Here is a 23706-nt window from a genome sequence, read left to right on the forward strand (position 1 = left end):
CTGGCAGGGGAGGAAGCCGGTCAGACCTGGCAGGCCCAAACGTGTTGTGAGGGTCTGCTGGGAACGTCTGGCGGATCCCTCTGTCAGTGGGGTCTTCAACTCCCACCTCCGGAAGAGCTTCACCTGGCCTTGTTGGCTTGTGGGACTCCGGAGGCAGCTGAGAGGTACCGGCAGGCTGAGCAGCTGAAGAGCCTCCTGGTCGCCTCCCTCAGGAGGTGTTCCAGGCATGTCCTATAGACCCAGGACAGGCTGGAGGGACATGTCCCTGTGACCTGGTGTTGCCTCGGGGTCTCTCAGCTGGAGGAGGTCTGCTTGGATCAGGAATCAGCCTCTGTGACCCGGCCCCGGATAAAGACGGAGAAAATGAATGGATGGATTTTAGTGTTGCCTTTTAGAGCGTTACCTGGACAGACTCCCAAATATGTGTCTGAGCTGCTGTGCCCCGACTCCTCCGGTCGCTCCCTTAGGTCCTCGGGCCAGAACCTCCTCTCTGTCCCAGTGACCCGCTTTAAAAGCAGCTGAAGTCGCGGCTGTGGTCGTTTATGTGAAACTCTAAACTCCGCCTTAACGGAACGCTTTTACCCAAATGTAAAAGCTCCTGACCTGGGAGTTCACAGACTATGGGCCAGTGTAAGGCCTGATTTGAAAGCTAAGACCTACAAAACCGCTCAAAGGTTTTTATTTGCGTTGTTGCCGTGTTTTTGTTGTATTTTTGAGTTTTTTCGTCACTTTTTCATCTCGTTCTTGTCACGTTTTTCTGCTTTTTCTTGTTTCATCCTTATTTCCGTGGCTTATTTGATGAGTTTTGAACGTTGGGTTTAGAGAGAACGTGCTCCGTCCAGGTGGAGGTCAGGAGGTTTGTTTCCTGTGTGAAAGCTTCTTCTTCTGCTCCTCCAGGTGATGTGTGACATGTGGCTGTCCTCGGACATCACCTGCTGCACCGCCTCCATCCTGCACCTGTGCGTGATCGCTCTGGACCGGTACTGGGCCATCACGGACGCCGTGGAGTACACGAAGAAGCGCACGCCCAGACGCGCGGCCGGCATGATCGCCACGGCCTGGGTCATCGCCATCTCCATCTCGCTGCCGCCGTTCTTCTGGAGGCAGGTGAAGGCGGAGGAGGTGACCAGCTGCGACGTCAACACGGACCACATCTTCTACACCATCTACTCCACCTTCGGGGCCTTCTACATCCCCACGCTGCTGCTCATCGCCCTGTACGGACGCATCTACGTGGAGGCGCGCAAACGCATCCTGAAGCAGAGCAACAACAAGCAGCAGCGCGGAGGCAAGAGGCTGACGTCTGCGCAGCTGCTCAACAGCTCGCCCGGGTCTGTGGCCTCCAGCAGCTCCCTGAACTACGGGACCAACGACACGGAGCGGGACAGCTGCTGCGAGCAGTCCCCCTGCAGCCAGGTCAGTGTCCCCCCCTCCTCCCCCCTCAGTCCCCCAGGTAACTCCCCTTATACTCACCCCATAACCTCTAAACTCCCTGAACTACGGGACCAACGACACGGAGCGGGACAGCTGCTGCGAACACTCCCCCTGCAGCCAGGTGTGTGTGTTTCCCCCTACTCCCCCCTCAGTCCCCCCTCAGTCCCCCTACAGCCAGGTAACTCCCCTTATACTCACCCCATAACCTCTAAACTCCCTGAACTACGGGACCAACGACACGGAGCGGGACAGCTGCTGCGAACACTCCCCCTGCAGCCAGGTGTGTGTGTCCCCCCTTACTCCCCCCTCAGTCCCCCAGGTAACTCCCTTTACTCCCCCCTCAGTCCCCCAGGTAACTCCCTTTACTCCCCCCTCAGTCCCCCAGGTAACTCCCTTTACTCCCCCCTCAGTCCCCCAGGCAACTCCCCTTACTCCCCCCTCAGTCCCCTAGGTAACTCCCCCTACTCCCCCCTCACTCGCCCTGCAGCCAGGTCAGTGTCCCCTTACTCCCCCCTCAGTCCCCCAGGTAACTCCCTTTACTCCCCCCCCAGTCCCCCAGGTAACTCCCTTTACTCCCCCCTCAGTCCCCCAGGTAACTCCCTTTACTCCCCCCCCAGTCCCCCAGGTAACTCACCTTACTCCCCCCTCAGTCCCCCAGGTAACTCCCCCTACTCCCCCCTCAGTCCCCCAGGTAACTCCCCTTACTCCTCCCTCAGTCCCACAGGTAACTCCCCTTACTCCCCCCTCAGTCCCCCAGGTAACTCCCCTTACTCCCCCCTCAGTCCCCCAGGTAACTCCCCTTACTCCTCCCTCAGTCCCACAGGTAACTCCCCTTACTCCTCCCTCAGTCCCACAGGTAACTCCCCTTACTCCCCCCTCAGTCCCCCAGGTTACTCCCTTTACTCCCCCCTCAGTCCCCCAGGTAACTCCCCTTACTCCTCCCTCAGTCTCCCAGGTAACTCCCCTTACTCCTCCCTCAGTCCCCCAGGTAACTCCCCTTACTCCCCCCTCAGTCCCCCAGGTAACTCCCCTTACTCCCCCCTCAGTCCCCCAGGTAACTCCCCTTACTCCCCCCTCAGTCCCCCAGGTAACTCCCCTTACTCCCCCCTCAGTCCCCCAGGTAACTCCCCTTACTCCCCCCTCAGTCCCCCAGGTAACTCCCCTTACTCCCCCCTCAGTCCCCCAGGTAACTCCCTTTACTCCTCCCTCAGTCCCCCAGGTAACTCCCCTTACTCCCCCCTCAGTCCCCCAGGTAACTCCCCTTACTCCTCCCTCAGTCCCCCAGGTAACTCCCCTTACTCCCCCCTCAGTCCCCCTACAGCCAGGTAACTCCCTTTACTCCTCCCTCAGTCCCCCAGGTAACTCCCCTTACTCCCCCCTCAGTCCCCCAGGTAACTCCCCTTACTCCCCCCTCAGTCCCCCAGGTAACTCCCTTTACTCCCCCTCAGTCCCCCAGGTAACTCCCTTTACTCCCCCCTCAGTCCCCCAGGTAACTCCCCTTACTCCCCCCTCAGTCCCCCAGGTAACTCCCCTTACTCCCCCCTCAGTCCCCCAGGTAACTCCCCTTACTCCCCCCTCAGTCCCCCAGGTAACTCCCCCTACTCCCCCCTCAGTCCCCCAGGTAACTCCCTTTACTCCCCCCTCAGTCCCCCAGGTAACTCCCCTTACTCCTCCCTCAGTCCCCCAGGTAACTCCCCTTACTCCTCCCTCAGTCCCCCAGGTAACTCCCCTTACTCCCCCCTCAGTCCCCCAGGTAACTCCCCTTACTCCCCCCTCAGTCCCCCAGGTAACTCCCTTTACTCCCCCCTCAGTCCCCCAGGTAACTCCCTTTACTCCCCCCTCAGTCCCACAGGTAACTCCCCTTACTCCCCCCTCAGTCCCCCAGGTAACTCCCCTTACTCCCCCCTCAGTCCCCCAGGTAACTCCCTTTACTCCCCCCACAGTCCCCCAGGTTACTCCCCTTACTCCCCCCTCAGTCCCCCAGGTAACTCCCCTTACTCCCCCCTCAGTCCCCCAGGTAACTCTCCCTCCTCCCCCCTCAGTCCCCCAGGTAACTCCCCTTACTCCTCCCTCAGTCCCCCAGGTAACTCCCCTTACTCCCCCCTCAGTCCCCCAGGTAACTCCCCTTACTCCCCCCTCAGTCCCCCAGGTAACTCTCCCTCCTCCCCCCTCAGTCCCCCAGGTAACTCCCCTTACTCCTCCCTCAGTCCCCCAGGTAACTCCCCTTACTCCCCCCTCAGTCCCCCAGGTAACTCCCCTTACTCCTCCCTCAGTCCCCCAGGTTACTCCCCTTACTCCCCCCTCAGTCCCCCAGGTAACTCCCCTTACTCCTCCCTCAGTCCCCCAGGTAACTCCCTTTACTCCCCCCTCAGTCCCCCAGGTAACTCCCTTTACTCCCCCCTCAGTCCCCCAGGTAACTCCCTTTACTCCCCCCTCAGTCCCCCAGGTAACTCCCCTTACTCCTCCCTCAGTCCCCCAGGTAACTCCCTTTACTCCCCCCTCAGTCCCCCAGGTAACTCCCTTTACTCCCCCCTCAGTCCCCCAGGTAACTCCCTTTACTCCCCCCTCAGTCCCCCAGGTAACTCCCCTTACTCCTCCCTCAGTCCCCCAGGTAACTCTCCCTCCTCCCCCCTCAGTCCCCCAGGTAACTCCCCTTACTCCTCCCTCAGTCCCCCAGGTAACTCCCCTTACTCCCCCCTCAGTCCCCCAGGTAACTCCCCTTACTCCTCCCTCAGTCCCCCAGGTAACTCCCTTTACTCCCCCCTCAGTCCCCCAGGTAACTCCCTTTACTCCCCCCTCAGTCCCCCAGGTAACTCCCCTTACTCCTCCCTCAGTCCCCCAGGTAACTCCCCTTACTCCTCCCTCAGTCCCCCAGGTAACTCCCTGTGAGGAAGCTGCCACGAATGGTTGAAATGGGCAGGCAGACTTAACAAAGTTAGAGTTCTCACCAGACATTTATTGCTCACGTAAACAGATCTTCTGACACACAGATACAAAATGGCACCCATGACTAGTAGCAGTCAGGTTTTATACTTCCTCCCCTTCCACATGGTTCAGCCTGAAGTTTTTAAAATGGCCGACAAAGACCACGCCCCTTCCTTTCTCACCAGGTGGTACAGGTAAATGATATAATTATTAACATATACATGAATCTGAGGTTATTGTTGGCTGGTGGATATTGCAAACGAAACAAAAAACAAAAAATAACAAACACACACAATGGGACAAACCCACTTTGTCACACTCCCCTTACTCCCCCCCAGTCCCCCAGGTAACTGCCTTTACTCCCCCCTCAGTCCCCCAGGTAACTCCCCTTACTCCCCCCTCAGTCCCCCAGGTAACTCCCTTTACTCCCCCCTCAGTACCCCAGGTAACTCCCCCTACTCCCCCCTCAGTCCCCCAGGTAACTCCCTTTACTCCCCCCTCAGTCCCCCAGGTAACTCCCCCCATACGCAGCCTCTCCCACATGTCACATAGCTCCAAAAAAGCTCACGATAGAAGCTACCAAGCTCTTCCACGTGTTCCCTATTTAAATAAAGTTACGTGAAGTGTTTTCATGCCAAGTATATTTACACAGAAATGTAACATGTGGATTTTATAAGCAAATAAAAAGGGGGACTATATTGTGAGGCGTAATGATACAGGAGCAGTAACTCCTAAAGACTTCCCGCTCACTTCCGTCAGTAGAAGCTGCGTGACTTGTACAGAGCCTTTTCCAACAAAGCAGAAAATATATTTTGGGAAAGTGCTGCACATTCCTACCTCATGGTGGAGCTCCTGAGTCCTGTGTCGTTGTAAATCTGTGAAACATTACTACACTATATACTTTCTGCTTGTTATCACAGCCCGGCACGATGCACGTAAAAGGCATCGTTCACAAGTTATCCACGCTTCTTCAACTGTATCTGCTGCTCTACAAGTCACGCAGCTTCTACTGACGGAAGTGAGCGGGGAAGTCTTTAGGAGTTACTGCTCCTGTATCATTACGCCTCACAATATAGTGCCCCTTTTTATCTGCTTATAAAATCCACATGTTACATTTCTGTGTAAATATACTTCGCATGAAAACACTTCACGTAACTTTATTTAAATAGGGAACACGTGGAAGAGCTTGGTAGCTTCTATCGTGAGCTTTTTTGGAGCTATGTGACATGTGGGAGAGGCTGCGTATGTGTGAGCGCACGGACAAAGACCAGACGGGGATATATTAACTCGACTAAAGTGAGGTAAGAACATATCTCAGTATGTAAAAACGGTGGCCTGTTCCTTTAACCATTGCCATGCGTCTGCTCTTGCGGTTGTTTTGGACAGTTCGTTTCGAGTTGACAGATAAGTAAGTTCCTCTGGTTTGCTCAGCAGAGTCTTTCCCGCTCTGTCTCGTGCACCTGGAGTCCTTCATGCTTTTATTTCGTGTGGTTTAGATGATTGTAGCTCTTTGTTCTGTGGGCTCCATCAAACCTCCATCTGTCGCCTGCAGTTGGTCCAAATGGCAGCAGCGCGTTTAGGAAACATGAGCAGGATTCACTTTCAGATACTGCTAATGGTTTTAAATGTCTGAACGTTTTGACTCCACCTTCCAGAGCTTTCTGTGATGCAGGTCGAACATTGAGATCTTCCAGTTATAATACGCTGGAGAAACCAAAATCTAAGCTGAAAACCAGACTCTGGAACAGCCTCCCCTTAATGTTAAGATGGCCTCAGTCTGTTCAGGTTTTTAAGTCGTTGTTGACTTTAGTGGAGTATAACTCGTCCTCCTCTGTCACAGGTGAAGGACTTTAGTGGAGTATAATAAGTCCTCCTCTGTCTCAGGTGAAGGACTTTAGTGGAGTATAATAAGTCCTCCTCTGTCTCAGGTGAAGGACTTTAGTGGAGTATAACTCGTCCTCCTCGGTCACAGGTGTTGGACTTTAGTGGAGTATAATACGTTCTCCTCTGTCACAGGTGAAGGACTTTAGTGGAGTATAATAAGTCCTCCTCTGTCACAGGTGAAGGACTTTAGTGGAGTATAATAAGTCCTCCTCTGCCTCAGGTGAAGGACTTTAGTGGAGTATAACTCGTCCTCCTCGGTCACAGGTGTTGGACTTTAGTGGAGTATAATACGTTCTCCTCTGTCACAGGTGAAGGACTTTAGTGGAGTATAATAAGTCCTCCTCTGTCACAGGTGAAGGACTTTAGTGGAGTATAATAAGTCCTCCTCTGCCTCAGGTGAAGGACTTTAGTGGAGTATAATAAGTCCTCCTCTGTCACAGGTGAAGGACTTTAGTGGAGTATAACTCGTCCTCCTCGGTCACAGGTGAAGGACTTTAGTGGAGTATAACTCGTCCTCCTCTGTCACAGGTGAAGGACTTTAGTGGAGTATAACTCGTCCTCCTCTGCCTCAGGTGAAGGACTTTAGTGGAGTATAACTCGTCCTCCTCGGTCACAGGTGAAGGACTTTAGTGGAGTATAACTCGTCCTCCTCTGTCACAGGTGAAGGACTTTAGTGGAGTATAATAAGTCCTCCTCGGTCACAGGTGTTGGACTTTAGTGGAGTATAACTCGTCCTCCTCTGTCACAGGTGAAGGACTTTAGTGGAGTATAATAAGTCCTCCTCGGTCACAGGTGTTGGACTTTAGTGGAGTATAACTCGTCCTCCTCTGTCACAGGTGAAGGACTTTAGTGGAGTATAACTCGTCCTCCTCTGCCTCAGGTGAAGGACTTTAGTGGAGTATAACTCGTCCTCCTCTGTCACAGGTGAAGGACTTTAGTGGAGTATAACTCGTCCTCCTCTGCCTCAGGTGAAGGACTTTAGTGGAGTATAATAAGTCCTCCTCTGTCACAGGTGAAGGACTTTAGTGGAGTATAACTCGTCCTCCTCTGTCACAGGTGAAGGACTTTAGTGGAGTATAACTCGTCCTCCTCTGTCACAGGTGAAGGACTTTAGTGGAGTATAACTTGTCCTCCTCTGTCACAGGTGAAGGACTTTAGTGGAGTATAACTCGTCCTCCTCTGTCACAGGTGAAGGACTTTAGTGGAGTATAACTCGTCCTCCTCGGTCACAGGTGAAGGACTTTAGTGGAGTATAACTCGTCCTCCTCTGTCACAGGTGAAGGACTTTAGTGGAGTATAACTCGTCCTCCTCGGTCACAGGTGAAGGACTTTAGTGGAGTATAACTCGTCCTCCTCGGTCACAGGTGTTGGACTTTAGTGGAGTATAACTCGTCCTCCTCTGTCACAGGTGAAGGACTTTAGTGGAGTATAATAAGTCCTCCTCGGTCACAGGTGTTGGACTTTAGTGGAGTATAACTCGTCCTCCTCTGTCACAGGTGAAGGACTTTAGTGGAGTATAACTCGTCCTCCTCTGCCTCAGGTGAAGGACTTTAGTGGAGTATAACTCGTCCTCCTCTGTCACAGGTGAAGGACTTTAGTGGAGTATAACTCGTCCTCCTCTGTCACAGGTGAAGGACTTTAGTGGAGTATAATAAGTCCTCCTCGGTCACAGGTGTTGGACTTTAGTGGAGTATAACTCGTCCTCCTCTGTCACAGGTGAAGGACTTTAGTGGAGTATAACTCGTCCTCCTCTGCCTCAGGTGAAGGACTTTAGTGGAGTATAACTCGTCCTCCTCTGTCACAGGTGAAGGACTTTAGTGGAGTATAACTCGTCCTCCTCTGTCACAGGTGAAGGACTTTAGTGGAGTATAACTCGTCCTCCTCTGTCACAGGTGAAGGACTTTAGTGGAGTATAATAAGTCCTCCTCTGTCACAGGTGAAGGACTTTAGTGGAGTATAACTCGTCCTCCTCTGTCACAGGTGAAGGACTTTAGTGGAGTATAACTCGTCCTCCTCTGTCACAGGTGAAGGACTTTAGTGGAGTATAACTCGTCCTCCTCTGTCACAGGTGAAGGACTTTAGTGGAGTATAACTCGTCCTCCTCTGTCACAGGTGAAGGACTTTAGTGGAGTATAATAAGTCCTCCTCTGTCACAGGTGAAGGACTTTAGTGGAGTATAACTCGTCCTCCTCTGTCACAGGTGAAGGACTTTAGTGGAGTATAATAAGTCCTCCTCTGTCACAGGTGAAGGTGTTGGACTTTAGTGGAGTATAATAAGTCCTCCTCTGTCACAGGTGAAGGACTTTAGTGGAGTATAACTCGTCCTCCTCTGTCACAGGTGAAGGTGTTGGACTTTAGTGGAGTATAACTTGTCCTCCTCTGTCTCAGGTGAAGGACTTTAGTGGAGTATAATAAGTCCTCCTCTGTCACAGGTGAAGGTGTTGGACTTTAGTGGAGTATAATAAGTCCTCCTCTGTCACAGGTGAAGGACTTTAGTGGAGTATAACTCGTCCTCCTCTGTCTCAGGTGAAGGACTTTAGTGGAGTATAACTCGTCCTCCTCTGCCACAGGTGAAGGACTTTAGTGGAGTATAACTCGTCCTCCTCTGTCACAGGTGAAGGACTTTAGTGGAGTATAACTCGTCCTCCTCTGTCTCAGGTGAAGGACTTTAGTGGAGTATAACTCGTCCTCCTCTGTCTCAGGTGAAGGACTTTAGTGGAGTATAACTCGTCCTCCTCTGTCACAGGTGAAGGTGTTGGACTTTAGTGGAGTATAATAAGTCCTCCTCTGTCACAGGTGAAGGACTTTAGTGGAGTATAACTCGTCCTCCTCTGTCTCAGGTGAAGGACTTTAGTGGAGTATAACTCGTCCTCCTCTGCCTCAGGTGAAGGTGTTGGACTTTAGTGGAGTATAACTCGTCCTCCTCTGTCACAGGTGAAGGACTTTAGTGGAGTATAACTCGTCCTCCTCTGTCTCAGGTGAAGGACTTTAGTGGAGTATAACTCGTCCTCCTCTGTCACAGGTGAAGGACTTTAGTGGAGTATAACTCGTCCTCCTCTGCCTCAGGTGAAGGTGAAGGACTTTAGTGGAGTATAACTCGTCCTCCTCTGCCTCAGGTGAAGGTGTTGGACTTTAGTGGAGTATAACTCGTCCTCCTCTGTCACAGGTGAAGGACTTTAGTGGAGTATAACTCGTCCTCCTCTGTCTCAGGTGAAGGACTTTAGTGGAGTATAACTCGTCCTCCTCTGTCACAGGTGAAGGACTTTAGTGGAGTATAATAAGTCCTCCTCTGTCACAGGTGAAGGACTTTAGTGGAGTATAACTCGTCCTCCTCTGTCTCAGGTGAAGGACTTTAGTGGAGTATAATAAGTCCTCCTCTGCCTCAGGTGAAGGACTTTAGTGGAGTATAACTCGTCCTCCTCTGTCACAGGTGAAGGACTTTAGTGGAGTATAACTCGTCCTCCTCTGTCACAGGTGAAGGACTTTAGTGGAGTATAACTCGTCCTCCTCTGTCTCAGGTGAAGGACTTTAGTGGAGTATAACTCGTCCTCCTCTGTCACAGGTGTTGGACTTTAGTGGAGTATAACTCGTCCTCCTCTGTCACAGGTGTTGGACTTTAGTGGAGTATAACTCGTCCTCCTCTGTCACAGGTGTTGGACTTTAGTGGAGTATAACTCGTCCTCCTCTGTCACAGGTGAAGGACTTTAGTGGAGTATAACTCGTCCTCCTCTGTCACAGGTGTTGGACTTTAGTGGAGTATAACTCGTCCTCCTCTGTCTCAGGTGAAGGACTTTAGTGGAGTATAACTCGTCCTCCTCTGTCACAGGTGAAGGACTTTAGTGGAGTATAACTCGTCCTCCTCTGTCACAGGTGAAGGACTTTAGTGGAGTATAACTCGTCCTCCTCTGTCACAGGTGAAGGACTTTAGTGGAGTATAACTCGTCCTCCTCTGTCACAGGTGAAGGACTTTAGTGGAGTATAACTCGTCCTCCTCTGCCTCAGGTGAAGGACTTTAGTGGAGTATAACTCGTCCTCCTCTGTCACAGGTGTTGGACTTTAGTGGAGTATAACTCGTCCTCCTCTGTCTCAGGTGAAGGACTTTAGTGGAGTATAACTCGTCCTCCTCTGTCACAGGTGAAGGACTTTAGTGGAGTATAACTCGTCCTCCTCTGTCACAGGTGAAGGACTTTAGTGGAGTATAACTCGTCCTCCTCTGTCACAGGTGAAGGACTTTAGTGGAGTATAACTCGTCCTCCTCTGTCACAGGTGAAGGACTTTAGTGGAGTATAACTCGTCCTCCTCTGTCACAGGTGAAGGACTTTAGTGGAGTATAACTCGTCCTCCTCTGCCTCAGGTGAAGGACTTTAGTGGAGTATAACTCGTCCTCCTCTGTCACAGGTGAAGGACTTTAGTGGAGTATAACTCGTCCTCCTCTGTCACAGGTGAAGGACTTTAGTGGAGTATAACTCGTCCTCCTCTGCCTCAGGTGAAGGACTTTAGTGGAGTATAATAAGTCCTCCTCTGTCACAGGTGAAGGACTTTAGTGGAGTATAACTCGTCCTCCTCTGTCACAGGTGAAGGACTTTAGTGGAGTATAATAAGTCCTCCTCTGCCTCAGGTGAAGGACTTTAGTGGAGTATAATAAGTCCTCCTCTGTCACAGGTGAAGGACTTTAGTGGAGTATAATAAGTCCTCCTCTGTCACAGGTGAAGGACTTTAGTGGAGTATAATAAGTCCTCCTCTGCCTCAGGTGAAGGACTTTAGTGGAGTATAACTCGTCCTCCTCTGTCACAGGTGAAGGACTTTAGTGGAGTATAACTCGTCCTCCTCGGTCACAGGTGAAGGACTTTAGTGGAGTATAACTCGTCCTCCTCTGTCACAGGTGAAGGACTTTAGTGGAGTATAACTCGTCCTCCTCTGTCACAGGTGAAGGACTTTAGTGGAGTATAACTCGTCCTCCTCTGTCACAGGTGAAGGACTTTAGTGGAGTATAATAAGTCCTCCTCGGTCACAGGTGTTGGACTTTAGTGGAGTATAACTCGTCCTCCTCTGTCACAGGTGAAGGACTTTAGTGGAGTATAACTCGTCCTCCTCGGTCACAGGTGAAGGACTTTAGTGGAGTATAACTCGTCCTCCTCTGTCACAGGTGACGGTGTTGGACTTTAGTGGAGTATAATAAGTCCTCCTCTGTCACAGGTGAAGGACTTTAGTGGAGTATAACTCGTCCTCCTCTGTCACAGGTGAAGGACTTTAGTGGAGTATAATAAGTCCTCCTCTGCCTCAGGTGAAGGACTTTAGTGGAGTATAATAAGTCCTCCTCTGTCTCAGGTGAAGGACTTTAGTGGAGTATAACTCGTCCTCCTCTGTCACAGGTGAAGGACTTTAGTGGAGTATAACTCGTCCTCCTCTGTCACAGGTGAAGGACTTTAGTGGAGTATAACTCGTCCTCCTCTGTCACAGGTGAAGGACTTTAGTGGAGTATAACTCGTCCTCCTCGGTCACAGGTGAAGGACTTTAGTGGAGTATAACTCGTCCTCCTCTGTCACAGGTGAAGGACTTTAGTGGAGTATAACTCGTCCTCCTCTGTCACAGGTGAAGGACTTTAGTGGAGTATAACTCGTCCTCCTCGGTCACAGGTGTTGGACTTTAGTGGAGTATAATACGTTCTCCTCTGTCACAGGTGAAGGACTTTAGTGGAGTATAATAAGTCCTCCTCTGTCACAGGTGAAGGACTTTAGTGGAGTATAATAAGTCCTCCTCTGCCTCAGGTGAAGGACTTTAGTGGAGTATAACTCGTCCTCCTCTGTCTCAGGTGTTGGACTTTAGTGGAGTATAACTCGTCCTCCTCTGTCACAGGTGAAGGACTTTAGTGGAGTATAACTCGTCCTCCTCTGTCACAGGTGAAGGTGAAGGACTTTAGTGGAGTATAACTCGTCCTCCTCTGTCTCAGGTGAAGGACTTTAGTGGAGTATAACTCGTCCTCCTCTGCCTCAGGTGAAGGTGAAGGACTTTAGTGGAGTATAACTCGTCCTCCTCTGTCACAGGTGAAGGTGAAGGACTTTAGTGGAGTATAACTCGTCCTCCTCTGTCTCAGGTGAAGGACTTTAGTGGAGTATAACTCGTCCTCCTCTGTCTCAGGTGAAGGACTTTAGTGGAGTATAACTCGTCCTCCTCTGTCACAGGTGAAGGACTTTAGTGGAGTATAACTCGTCCTCCTCTGTCTCAGGTGAAGGACTTTAGTGGAGTATAACTCGTCCTCCTCTGTCTCAGGTGAAGGACTTTAGTGGAGTATAACTCGTCCTCCTCTGTCACAGGTGAAGGACTTTAGTGGAGTATAACTCGTCCTCCTCTGTCTCAGGTGAAGGACTTTAGTGGAGTATAACTCGTCCTCCTCTGCCTCAGGTGAAGGACTTTAGTGGAGTATAATAAGTCCTCCTCTGTCACAGGTGAAGGACTTTAGTGGAGTATAACTCGTCCTCCTCTGCCTCAGGTGAAGGACTTTAGTGGAGTATAACTCGTCCTCCTCTGTCACAGGTGAAGGACTTTAGTGGAGTATAACTCGTCCTCCTCTGTCACAGGTGAAGGACTTTAGTGGAGTATAACTCGTCCTCCTCTGTCACAGGTGAAGGACTTTAGTGGAGTATAACTCGTCCTCCTCTGCCACAGGTGAAGGACTTTAGTGGAGTATAACTCGTCCTCCTCTGTCACAGGTGAAGGACTTTAGTGGAGTATAACTCGTCCTCCTCTGTCACAGGTGAAGGACTTTAGTGGAGTATAACTCGTCCTCCTCTGTCACAGGTGAAGGACTTTAGTGGAGTATAACTCGTCCTCCTCTGCCTCAGGTGTTGGACTTTAGTGGAGTATAACTCGTCCTCCTCTGTCACAGGTGAAGGACTTTAGTGGAGTATAACTCGTCCTCCTCTGTCTCAGGTGAAGGACTTTAGTGGAGTATAACTCGTCCTCCTCTGTCACAGGTGAAGGACTTTAGTGGAGTATAACTCGTCCTCCTCTGTCACAGGTGAAGGACTTTAGTGGAGTATAACTCGTCCTCCTCTGTCACAGGTGTTGGACTTTAGTGGAGTATAACTCGTCCTCCTCTGTCACAGGTGTTGGACTTTAGTGGAGTATAACTCGTCCTCCTCTGTCTCAGGTGAAGGACTTTAGTGGAGTATAACTCGTCCTCCTCTGTCACAGGTGAAGGACTTTAGTGGAGTATAACTCGTCCTCCTCTGCCTCAGGTGAAGGACTTTAGTGGAGTATAATAAGTCCTCCTCTGTCACAGGTGAAGGACTTTAGTGGAGTATAACTCGTCCTCCTCTGCCTCAGGTGAAGGACTTTAGTGGAGTATAACTCGTCCTCCTCTGTCACAGGTGAAGGACTTTAGTGGAGTATAACTCGTCCTCCTCTGTCACAGGTGTTGGACTTTAGTGGAGTATAACTCGTCCTCCTCTGTCTCAGGTGAAGGACTTTAGTGGAGTATAACTCGTCCTCCTCTGTCACAGGTGTTGGACTTTAGTGGAGTATAACTCGTCCTCCTCTGTCTCAGGTGAAGGACTTTAGTGGAGTATAACTCGTCCTCCTCTGTCACAGGTGAAGGACTTTAGTGGAGTATAATAAGTCCTCCTCTGTCACAGGTGAAGGACTTTAGTGGAGTATAACTCGTCCTCCTCTGTCACAGGTGAAGGACTTTAGTGGAGTATAACTCGTCCTCCTCTGTCACAGGTGAAGGACTTTAGTGGAGTATAATAAGTCCTCCTCTGTCACAGGTGAAGGACTTTAGTGGAGTATAACTCGTCCTCCTCTGTCACAGGTGAAGGACTTTAGTGGAGTATAATAAGTCCTCCTCTGTCACAGGTGAAGGACTTTAGTGGAGTATAACTCGTCCTCCTCTGCCTCAGGTGTTGGACTTTAGTGGAGTATAACTCGTCCTCCTCTGTCACAGGTGAAGGACTTTAGTGGAGTATAACTCGTCCTCCTCTGTCACAGGTGAAGGACTTTAGTGGAGTATAACTCGTCCTCCTCTGCCTCAGGTGAAGGTGATGGACTTTAGTGGAGTATAACTCGTCCTCCTCTGCCTCAGGTGAAGGTGATGGACTTTAGTGGAGTATAACTCGTCCTCCTCTGCCTCAGGTGAAGGTGATGGACTTTAGTGGAGTATAACTCGTCCTCCTCTGTCACAGGTGAAGGACTTTAGTGGAGTATAACTCGTCCTCCTCTGTCACAGGTGAAGGACTTTAGTGAAGTATAACTCGTCCTCCTCTGCCTCAGGTGAAGGTGACGGTGTCGGACGCGCTGCTGGAGAAGAAGAGGATCTGCGCTGCGAGGGAGAGGAAGGCCACGAAGACGCTGGGCATCATCCTGGGCGCCTACATCGTGTGCTGGCTGCCGTTCTTCATCTACACGCTGGTGGTGGCCGTGTGCGACGCCTGCTTCCACCAGGAGATCTTCGACGTGTTCACCTGGCTGGGATACCTCAACTCGCTCATCAACCCCATCATCTACACCATGTCCAACGAGGACTTCAAGCAGGCCTTCCACAAGATGATCCGCTTCAAGTGCTGCCGCGGGAGGGGGCGCTGAGGGGGGGGGGAGCTGAGGGAGGGGGAGAGCTGCTGAGGGAAGGGGAGAGCTGCTGAGGGAGGGGGAGAGCTGCTGAGGGAGGGGGGAGAGCTGCTGAGGGAGGGGGGAGAGCTGCTGAGGGAGGGGGAGAGCTGCTGAGGGAGGGGGGAGAGCTGCTGAGGGAGGGGGGAGAGCTGCTGAGGGAGGGGGAGAGCTGCTGAGGGAGGGGGAGAGCTGCTGAGGGAGGGGGAGAGCTGCTGAGGGAGGGGGAGAGCTGCTGAGGGAGGGGGAGAGCTGCTGCACAATGTCATCTAAAGATAAGCACAGTCTTGTTGAAATCCTGTCCACGAGGCGAGTTCTTTCGCCTCATGTTGAGACGCTGCAGCTGAAACACGGATCCGTTTCCTCCTGAATGTCTCAGTTTGAGCTAAAATCAGAACAAACTCTCTCTTTAGAATCTTTATTCTCTGACGTTTTGTCGCTCTGAGCCGGAGATTTATCCAGGAATTGACTCCAAAAAGTTTGAAAAATGTGGAGGGAAAAAATATATATAGTTTTTGTGCAAATTTCGTAAAGTTTGGAAGTTAGAAAAAAGAAAAAATGTTTGGTTTTTTTACTTTTTTTTTTACTTTTAATTTTTTTTAAGCCAACATAAAATAATAATTAAAAAAAAAAAATTAAACAAAAAATATTTTCTTCACAATTATTATTTTTACTTAGACTTTTTTTTAAGCATTTTCAAAATTTGCCAACATTAAAAAAAATAATAATTTAAAATTAAAATAAAATTATTTTTTTTCCACAATTTTTTTAAAGCGTTTTCAAAACATAAAAAAAAATGTAATGCAGAAAATGCGGGAAAGGTTTGACAACATTTGTAAAAAAAAACAACTATGGAAATAATGAGGACAGACTGTTGGAAAAGAGAAGTCCGGTCTAAAAACCAATCCACGTTACCGTAGTTACCACAAGAGGACTCTCCATTTTAAACGACAGGCCGGACAAAACATCTACAACGATGTCAGTTTTATTTAATCCACTCCAGTCGACTTGTTTTTTCTTCATCTAAATGTGAAACTCGCCTCACGGACAGATTTCTCTGCTGAGGGGGGAGACGTTAGCGCTGCTGAGGGGGGAGACGTTAGCGCTGCTGAGGGGGGAGACGTTAGCGCTGCTGAGGGGGGAGACGTTAGCGCTGCTGAGGGGGGAGACGTTAGCGCTGCTGAGGGGGGAGACGTTAGCGCTGCTGAGGGGGGAGACGTTAGCGCTGCTGAGGGGGGAGACGTTAGCGCTGCTGAGGGGGGAGACGTTAGCGCTGCTGAGGGGGAGACGTTAGCGCTGCTGAGGGGGAGACGTTAGCGCTGCTGAGGGGGAGACGTTAGCGCTGCTGAGGGGGGAGACGTTAGCGCTGCTGAGGGGGGAGACGTTAGCGCTGCTGAGGGGGGAGACGTTAGCGCTGCCGCGGGGACAGAGGGAGAGCGTTGGACATTCAGAGCACGTTTTTAATCAGCCGCGGAGACGACACAATCACACGGCGACGGAATGAGAGACCAGGTACTCGAGTACATCTGAGGCAGTACTGGAGTACATCTGCGGCAGTACTGGAGTACATCTGCGGCAGTACTGGAGTACATCTGCGGCAGTACTGGAGTACATCTGAGGCAGTACTGGAGTACATCTGCGGCAGTACTCGAGTACATCTGGAGTAACCCAGGAGGAGCTTGAATGAGAAGCTTTGACCTTGAGCAGAGAATCATTTGTCAGAATCAGGAAACAGAACATTTTCTACTCTCATCTGCAGCTGCTTCATCTCAGAGAAACAGATTAAACGGAAAAATAAAAGCGGATTTAACGAGTTGTTTAAGACGAGCCGCTGCAGAGGAGCAGGACACGCCTCACTGTGGAGACTCAAACCTCTGACCTCAGACCTGCAGAGCCAGGTTTGATCTGTGCTTTTGTGACATTTTAGAAACACAGACTTGGTTTAGTTTGGGAATAAACCAGTTCATATATTCTGTATTAGTGGGTTCAGCTCGTCTCTGAGGAATAAGTCACAGATTCTCTTTCCTCGTGTTTTATTTGGACCTTAATGAGACGTAACTGCAGATCCTTTTCTTTCACTTGTGATGAATATATTCCCGTATTTAAGCGTGTGGTGTTCGTCAGATCCGTTCACTCTGAGTCGGGTTCAGTTTCCTCCTGGTTTTGGGTTCAAAGCTCCGTAAATCCTTCAGGTCAGATGTGAGTCTGGTGGAGCTAAAGTGGAACCAAAACCTCAACAATGAAACGTGTGAAGATCAGGGATGGTTGGATGTTAAAGCCCGGCCCGGCCCAGACCAGACCTGCAGAGGCTTTTCTCCTTTAAACATGTGATTAATCAGTTCATAATGAATAAAATAAGACACGTAGGGAGCTAAAGGAGCTAAAGGAGCTAAAGGAGCTAAAGGAGCTAAAGGAGCTCCTATAGCTCCTTTAGCCCCTTTAGCTCCTTTAGCCGCTTTAGCTCCTTTAGCTCCTATAGCACCTTTAGCTCCTTTAGCTCCTTTAGCTCCTATAGCCCCTTTAGCTCCTTTAGCTCCTTTAGCTCCTTTAGCTCCTTTAGCCGCTTTAGCCCCTTTAGCCACTTTAGCTCCTATAGCCCCTTTAGCTCCTTTAGCTCCTTTAGCTCCTTTAGCTCCTTTAGCTCCTTTAGCCGCTTTAGCCCCTTTAGCCGCTTTAGCCACTTTAGCTCCTATAGCCCCTTTAGCTCCTATAGCCCCTTTAGCCCCTTTAGCTCCTTTAGCTCCTTTAGCCGCTTTAGCCCCTTTAGCCGCTTTAGCCACTTTAGCTCCTTTAGCTCCTTTAGCTCCTTTAGCTCCTTTAGCTCCTTTAGCCCCTTTAGCCGCTTTATCCGCTTTAGCTCCTTTAGCTCCTATAGCCCCTTTAGCTCCTTTAGCTCCTTTAGCTCCTTTAGCCGCTTTAGCCGCTTTAGCTCCTTTAGCTCCTTTAGCTCCTTTCGCCGCTTTAGCCACTTTAGCTCCTATAGCCGCTTTAGCCCCTTTAGCCGCTTTAGCCACTTTAGCTCCTTTAGCTCCTATAGCCCCTTTAGCCGCTTTAGCCGCTTTAGCTCCTTTAGCTCCTATAGCCCCTTTAGCTCCTTTAGCTCCTTTAGCCCCTTTAGCCACTTTAGCCACTTTAGCCGCTTTAGCTCCTTTAGCTCCTTTAGCCGCCTTAGCCGCTTTAGCTCCTTTAGCCCCTTTAGCCACTTTAGCCCCTTTAGCCCCTTTAGCCGCCTTAGCCGCTTTAGCTCCTTTAGCCCCTTTAGCCACTTTAGCCACTTTAGCCCCTTTAGCCACTTTAGCCCCTTTAGACGCTTTAGCTCCTTTAGCTGCTTTAGCTACTTTAGCTCCTTTAGCTCCTCTAGCTACTTTAGCTACTTAAGCTCCTCTAGCTCCTCTAGCTCCTTTAGCCCCTTTAGCCGCTTTAGCCGCTTTAGCCCCTTTAGCCGCTTAAGCTCCTTTAGCTCCTTTAGCTACTTTAGCTACTTAAGCTACTTAAGCTCCTCTAGCTCCTATAGCTCCTTTAGCCCCTTTAGCCGCTTTAGCCGCTTTAGCCCCTTTAGCCCCTTTAGCTACTTTAGCTCCTTTAGCTCCTCTAGCTCCTTTAGCTCCTTTAGCTACTTTAGCTACTTTAGCTACTTAAGCTCCTTTAGCTCCTCTAGCTCCTTTAGCTCCTTTAGCTACTTTAGCTACTTTAGCTACTTAAGCTCCTCTAGCTCCTTTAGCTCCTTTAGCTACTTTAGCTACTTTAGCTACTTAAGCTCCTCTAGCTCCTATAGCTCCTTTAGCCCCTTTAGCCGCTTTAGCCGCTTTAGCCCCTTTAGCCGCTTAAGCTCCTTTAGCTCCTTTAGCTACTTTAGCTACTTTAGCTCCCTTAGCTCCTTTAGCTCCTTTAGCTCCTTTAGCTCCTCTAGCTTCTTTAGCTCCTTTAGCTTCTTTAGCCCCTTTTGCAGCTAAAGGAGGAACATCATCACCATCACTGTTATGGTCTTTATGATGTTCCACAGCGCGGCTTTAACGGCGACGCCATTTTAATCATCGGGAGGATTAAACGCCAACACGCGGGAGAGCGGATTACGGAGAACGCCAGACATAAGAGCGAGATATGGATCAGCGAGACGGAGGACGATGTGATGGAGAACATTTGAAGAACAATTTAAAGGTTTAAGGCCAGTTTAAAGGTTTAAGGCCAGTTTAAAGGTTTAAGGCCGGTTTAAAGGTTTAAGGCCAGTTTAAAGGTTTAAGGCCGGTTTAAAGGTGGGTTTAAAGTTCCTGAACGTCTGTCAGAGTAAAGATCAAACTCATCACCAGGTTTATTCTCTTTGAGCTGGACATTTGTCCTGATCTTTCTCACACTTTTTCATTCACAGAGATATGTTTGGTATTCACGTGTAGCACGAAAGGCTGTAATCCAAATATGGTCATTTCCTGTGTGGAGCTCCATCAGACTCCACACTTCACAGACTCAAGTCCCTGCTGATTTATTGTGTTTTGAACCAAAAAAAAGACAAGGAGAAACTGAAATCTGGAGAAATGACCGTCTGTGTCTTTGTCTGGTTTAGTTTAAGTCTCGTTTCTCGGCCGTTCTTCAAAACTTCCATCGTCAGGTTTGACACTTTTGAGTTCCCGATGTTTTAAGATCCACAGTTTTCAGTTTATTCCCAAACTAAACCCGATCCCAAATCCCTCTGAGGTCAAACTAATCTGTCACAAAACAAAAGCTCTCGTTTAAACCTGGAAATGAACTTTATTTACGTTTCGTGGCTGAAGAATCGAACCTGCAGCGTCTGGACTTAAACGAGAAACACACGGAGAATCAGGGAAACGCAGAACCAGAGAGCTAAACTCCAGAGGAACATCCTCAAGCTGTGGGTCAAAGGTCAAAGCCATATTCACTTCCAGAGGAGGAGGAGGAGTCCTTCTTCTTCTTCTTCTTCTTCTTTGTAAAAGCACAAAAGCTCCGCCCGGTCTGGAGCTTTTATTCCAAACCCCGGGTTTATTTCAAGTTCTGACGTTTACTCGGCGTCACAAACAAACTCAGAAAATAAAGACTCCAGGTCTCCAGGTCTCCAGGACTCCAGGACTCCAGGACTCCAGGACTCCAGGTCTCCAGGACTCCAGGACTCCAGGTCTCCAGGACTCCAGGTCTCCAGGACTCCAGGGCTCCAGGACTCCAGGACTCCAGGACTCCAGGACTCCAGGACTCCAGGTCTCCAGGACTCCAGGTCTCCAGGACTCCAGGGCTCCAGGTCTCCAGGACTCCAGGTTTCCAGGACTCCAGGGCTCGAGGTCTCCAGGACTCCAGGACTCCAGGACTCCAGGTCTCCAGGACTCCAGGACTCCAGGACTCCAGGACTCCAGGACTCCAGGACTTCAGGACTCCAGGTCTCCAGGTCTCCAGGGCTCGAGGACTCCAGGGCTCGAGGTCTCCAGGATTCCAGGACTCGGCGACGGTTCAGGTGGTTCGAGCGTCTCACAGGAAATAACAAAGTAATGACCCGTTTATTTTCTCCATTTGTGAATAAATGGATCCAAAACGAAGGGAAGATGAACAGAAACGACTTCAATTTAAACCATTTTCCTCAATTTGAGACGTTTAAGGCGAGAGACGCTGCAGGAAAACTCAGCTCCGTCCAGGTCCAGGTCCAGGTCCAGGTCCAGGTCCAGGTCCAGGTCCAGGTCCAGGTCCAGGTTTAAGGTCCAGGTCCAGGTCCAGGTTTAAGGTCCAGGTCCAGGTCCAGGTTTAAGGTCCAGGTCCAGGTCCAGGTCCATGTTGAGGTCCAGGTCCAGGTCCAGGTTTAAGGTCCAGGTCCATGTCGAGGTCCAGGTCCAGGTCCAGGTCCAGGTCCAGGTCCAGGTCCAGGTCCAGGTTTAAGGTTTGGAACAGAAACCTTCACCTGAAACACGGATTTTTACTTTTCTAACTGAAGGAGACGTTTGATCATTAAGAACTTGTTTTTTTCTATTGAAAAGTAATTCAATACAAGCCTTTCAGTCATGTGACTTTTGTTGTTATGGCGGCCATTTTGAATACCGAAGCTTCAGTTTGTATATATGGGAAAATAAGGGGAATCGTTGGGGGGGGGAAATAAAAAATGTTTGGGAAAATTTTGGGAAAAAATGGGAAAATATAGAGAAAAATAAGAAAGATGTGATGAAAAAATGAAAAAAAAAATGCAAACGAAATTTTTCAAAATTGGGCAAATTAAGGGAAAAATTGGGACAACATGGAAAAACCATTAAGGGAAAAATTTGAAAAAAATTAATAAAATGCGGACATTTGTGACGATTTTTTTCTGCTTTTGAAAACATATTGGGGAAAGTGTTTTTGCTGCTCTGAAGGAATGACTTGTGGATGTTCAGGATGAGCCTCGTGTTCCTCCTCGTCTTCGTCTCCACAGCAGAAGTTTCACATGAATCTTTCCGTGTAAAGTTTCCGTGTTTCTCTGCAGCGTCTCGCCTGAACCTGGAGAACGTTTCTGATCGACTTCGGAAACAACGACAAAAACACTGAGAGACGTTCAGGTGAATCCCGGACCAGACTCACCCGAGACTCTTCTTCTTCTTCTTCTTCTTGTCTTCGTCTTCGTCGTCGTCTTTCTGCTTTTACAAACTGTGGATTAAAAGACTTTTTCAGACTCCTCTTTGTGGATTAAGGAGCTTTGTAAAGACATTTCCATTAAAGAGCTAAAACCAGACGCTGCTTCGAGGCTGCAATAAGAGACCGTCCCCGGAGTCGAACCCGAGACTCCCGGCCCGGATCTGCCGCTGGAGGAGCCTCACGTGCCCGAGTCTGTGGAGCCGATCCGGCGGGTTTGGAGAATCCGGATCAGGTTTTATTCTTTTCTGTCGGTTTAACGTCCATGTGACCCTTAAAGTGCAAATGACCAAACACACACAACACATATGACCAAACACACATATGACCAAACACACGCAACACATATGACCAAACACACGTATGACCAAACACACGCATGACCAAACACACGTAACACATATGACCAAACACACGTAACACATATGACAAAACACACATATGACCAAACACACATATGACCAAACACACGCAACACATATGACCAAACACACACAACACATATGACCAAACACACGTATGACCAAACACACGTATGACCAAACACACGTAACACATATGACCAAACACACGTATGACCAAACACACGTAACACATATGACCAAACACACGTATGACCAAACACACGTATGACCAAACACACGTATGACCAAACACACGTATGACCAAACACACGTATGACCAAACACACGTAACACATATGACCAAACACACGTATGACCAAACACACGTATGACCAAACACACGTATGACCAAACACACATATGACCAAACACACGTAACACATATGACCAAACACACGTATGACCAAACACACGTAACACATATGACCAAACACACGCAACACATATGACCAAACACACGTATGACCAAACACACGTGACACATATGACCAAACACACGTATGAACAAACACACGTAACACATATGACCAAACACACGTATGACCAAACACACGTAACACATATGACCAAACACACGTATGACCAAACACACATATGACCAAACACACGTGACACATATGACCAAACACACATGTGACCAAACACACGTAACACATATGACCAAACACACGTAACACATATGACCAAACACACGCATGACCAAACACACGTAACACATATGACCAAACACACGTAACACATATGACAAAACACACATATGACCAAACACACATATGACCAAACACACACAACACATATGACCAAACACACGCAACACATATGACCAAACACACGTAACACATATGACCAAACACACGTATGACCAAACACACGCATGACCAAACACACGCATGACCAAACACACATATGACCAAACACACACAACACATATGACCAAACACACGCAACACATATGACCAAACACACGTAACACATATGACCAAACACACATATGACCAAACACACGCATGACCAAACACACGTAACACATATGACAAAACACACATATGACCAAACACACATATGACCAAACACACGTATGACCAAACACACGTATGACCAAACACACACAACACATATGACCAAACACACGTATGACCAAACACACGTATGACCAAACACACGTATGACCAAACACACATATGACCAAACACACGTAGCACATGTGACCAAACACACATATGACCAAACACACGTGACACATATGACCAAACACACGTATGACCAAACACACGTATGACCAAACACACGTGACACATATGACCAAACACACGTATGACCAAACACACGTATGACCAAACACACGTGACACATATGACCAAACACACGTATGACCAAACACACGTATGACCAAACACACGTATGACCAAACACACGTATGACCAAACACACGTATGACCAAACACACGTATGACCAAACACACATATGACCAAACACACATATGACCAAACACACGTATGACCAAACACACGTAACACATATGACCAAACACACGTAACACATATGACCAAACACACGTATGACCAAACACATGTAACACATGTGACCAAACACACGTATGACCAAACACACGTGACACATATGACCAAACACACGTATGACCAAACACACGTAACACATATGACCAAACACACGTATGACCAAACACACGTAACACATATGACCAAACACACGTATGACCAAACACACATATGACCAAACACACGTGACACATATGACCAAACACACGTAACACATATGACCAAACACACGTATGACCAAACACACATATGACCAAACACACGTGACACATATGACCAAACACACGTAACACATATGACCAAA

The 23706-nt window shown here is 49.1% G+C and overlaps 1 protein-coding gene across 1 annotated transcript in view; it reads left to right on the plus strand.

Moving 5' to 3' along the window:
• Positions 1-14829, plus strand: part of htr1b (5-hydroxytryptamine (serotonin) receptor 1B) — a 16940-nt gene extending 2111 nt beyond the window's left edge. The window contains exons 2-3 of the mRNA XM_079572235.1: positions 898-1416; positions 14512-14829. Of these exons, the coding sequence (XP_079428361.1) occupies positions 898-1416; positions 14512-14823 (831 nt within the window). The 3' untranslated portion in view covers positions 14824-14829. The remainder of the gene's footprint in view (positions 1-897; positions 1417-14511) is intronic.
• The last annotated feature ends 8877 nt before the right edge of the window (positions 14830-23706 follow it).

The sequence above is a fragment of the Gobius niger genome, assembly GCF_951799975.1.
Source record: "Gobius niger genome assembly, chromosome: 15".
In the NCBI taxonomy this organism is placed as follows: domain Eukaryota; kingdom Metazoa; phylum Chordata; class Actinopteri; order Gobiiformes; family Gobiidae; genus Gobius; species Gobius niger.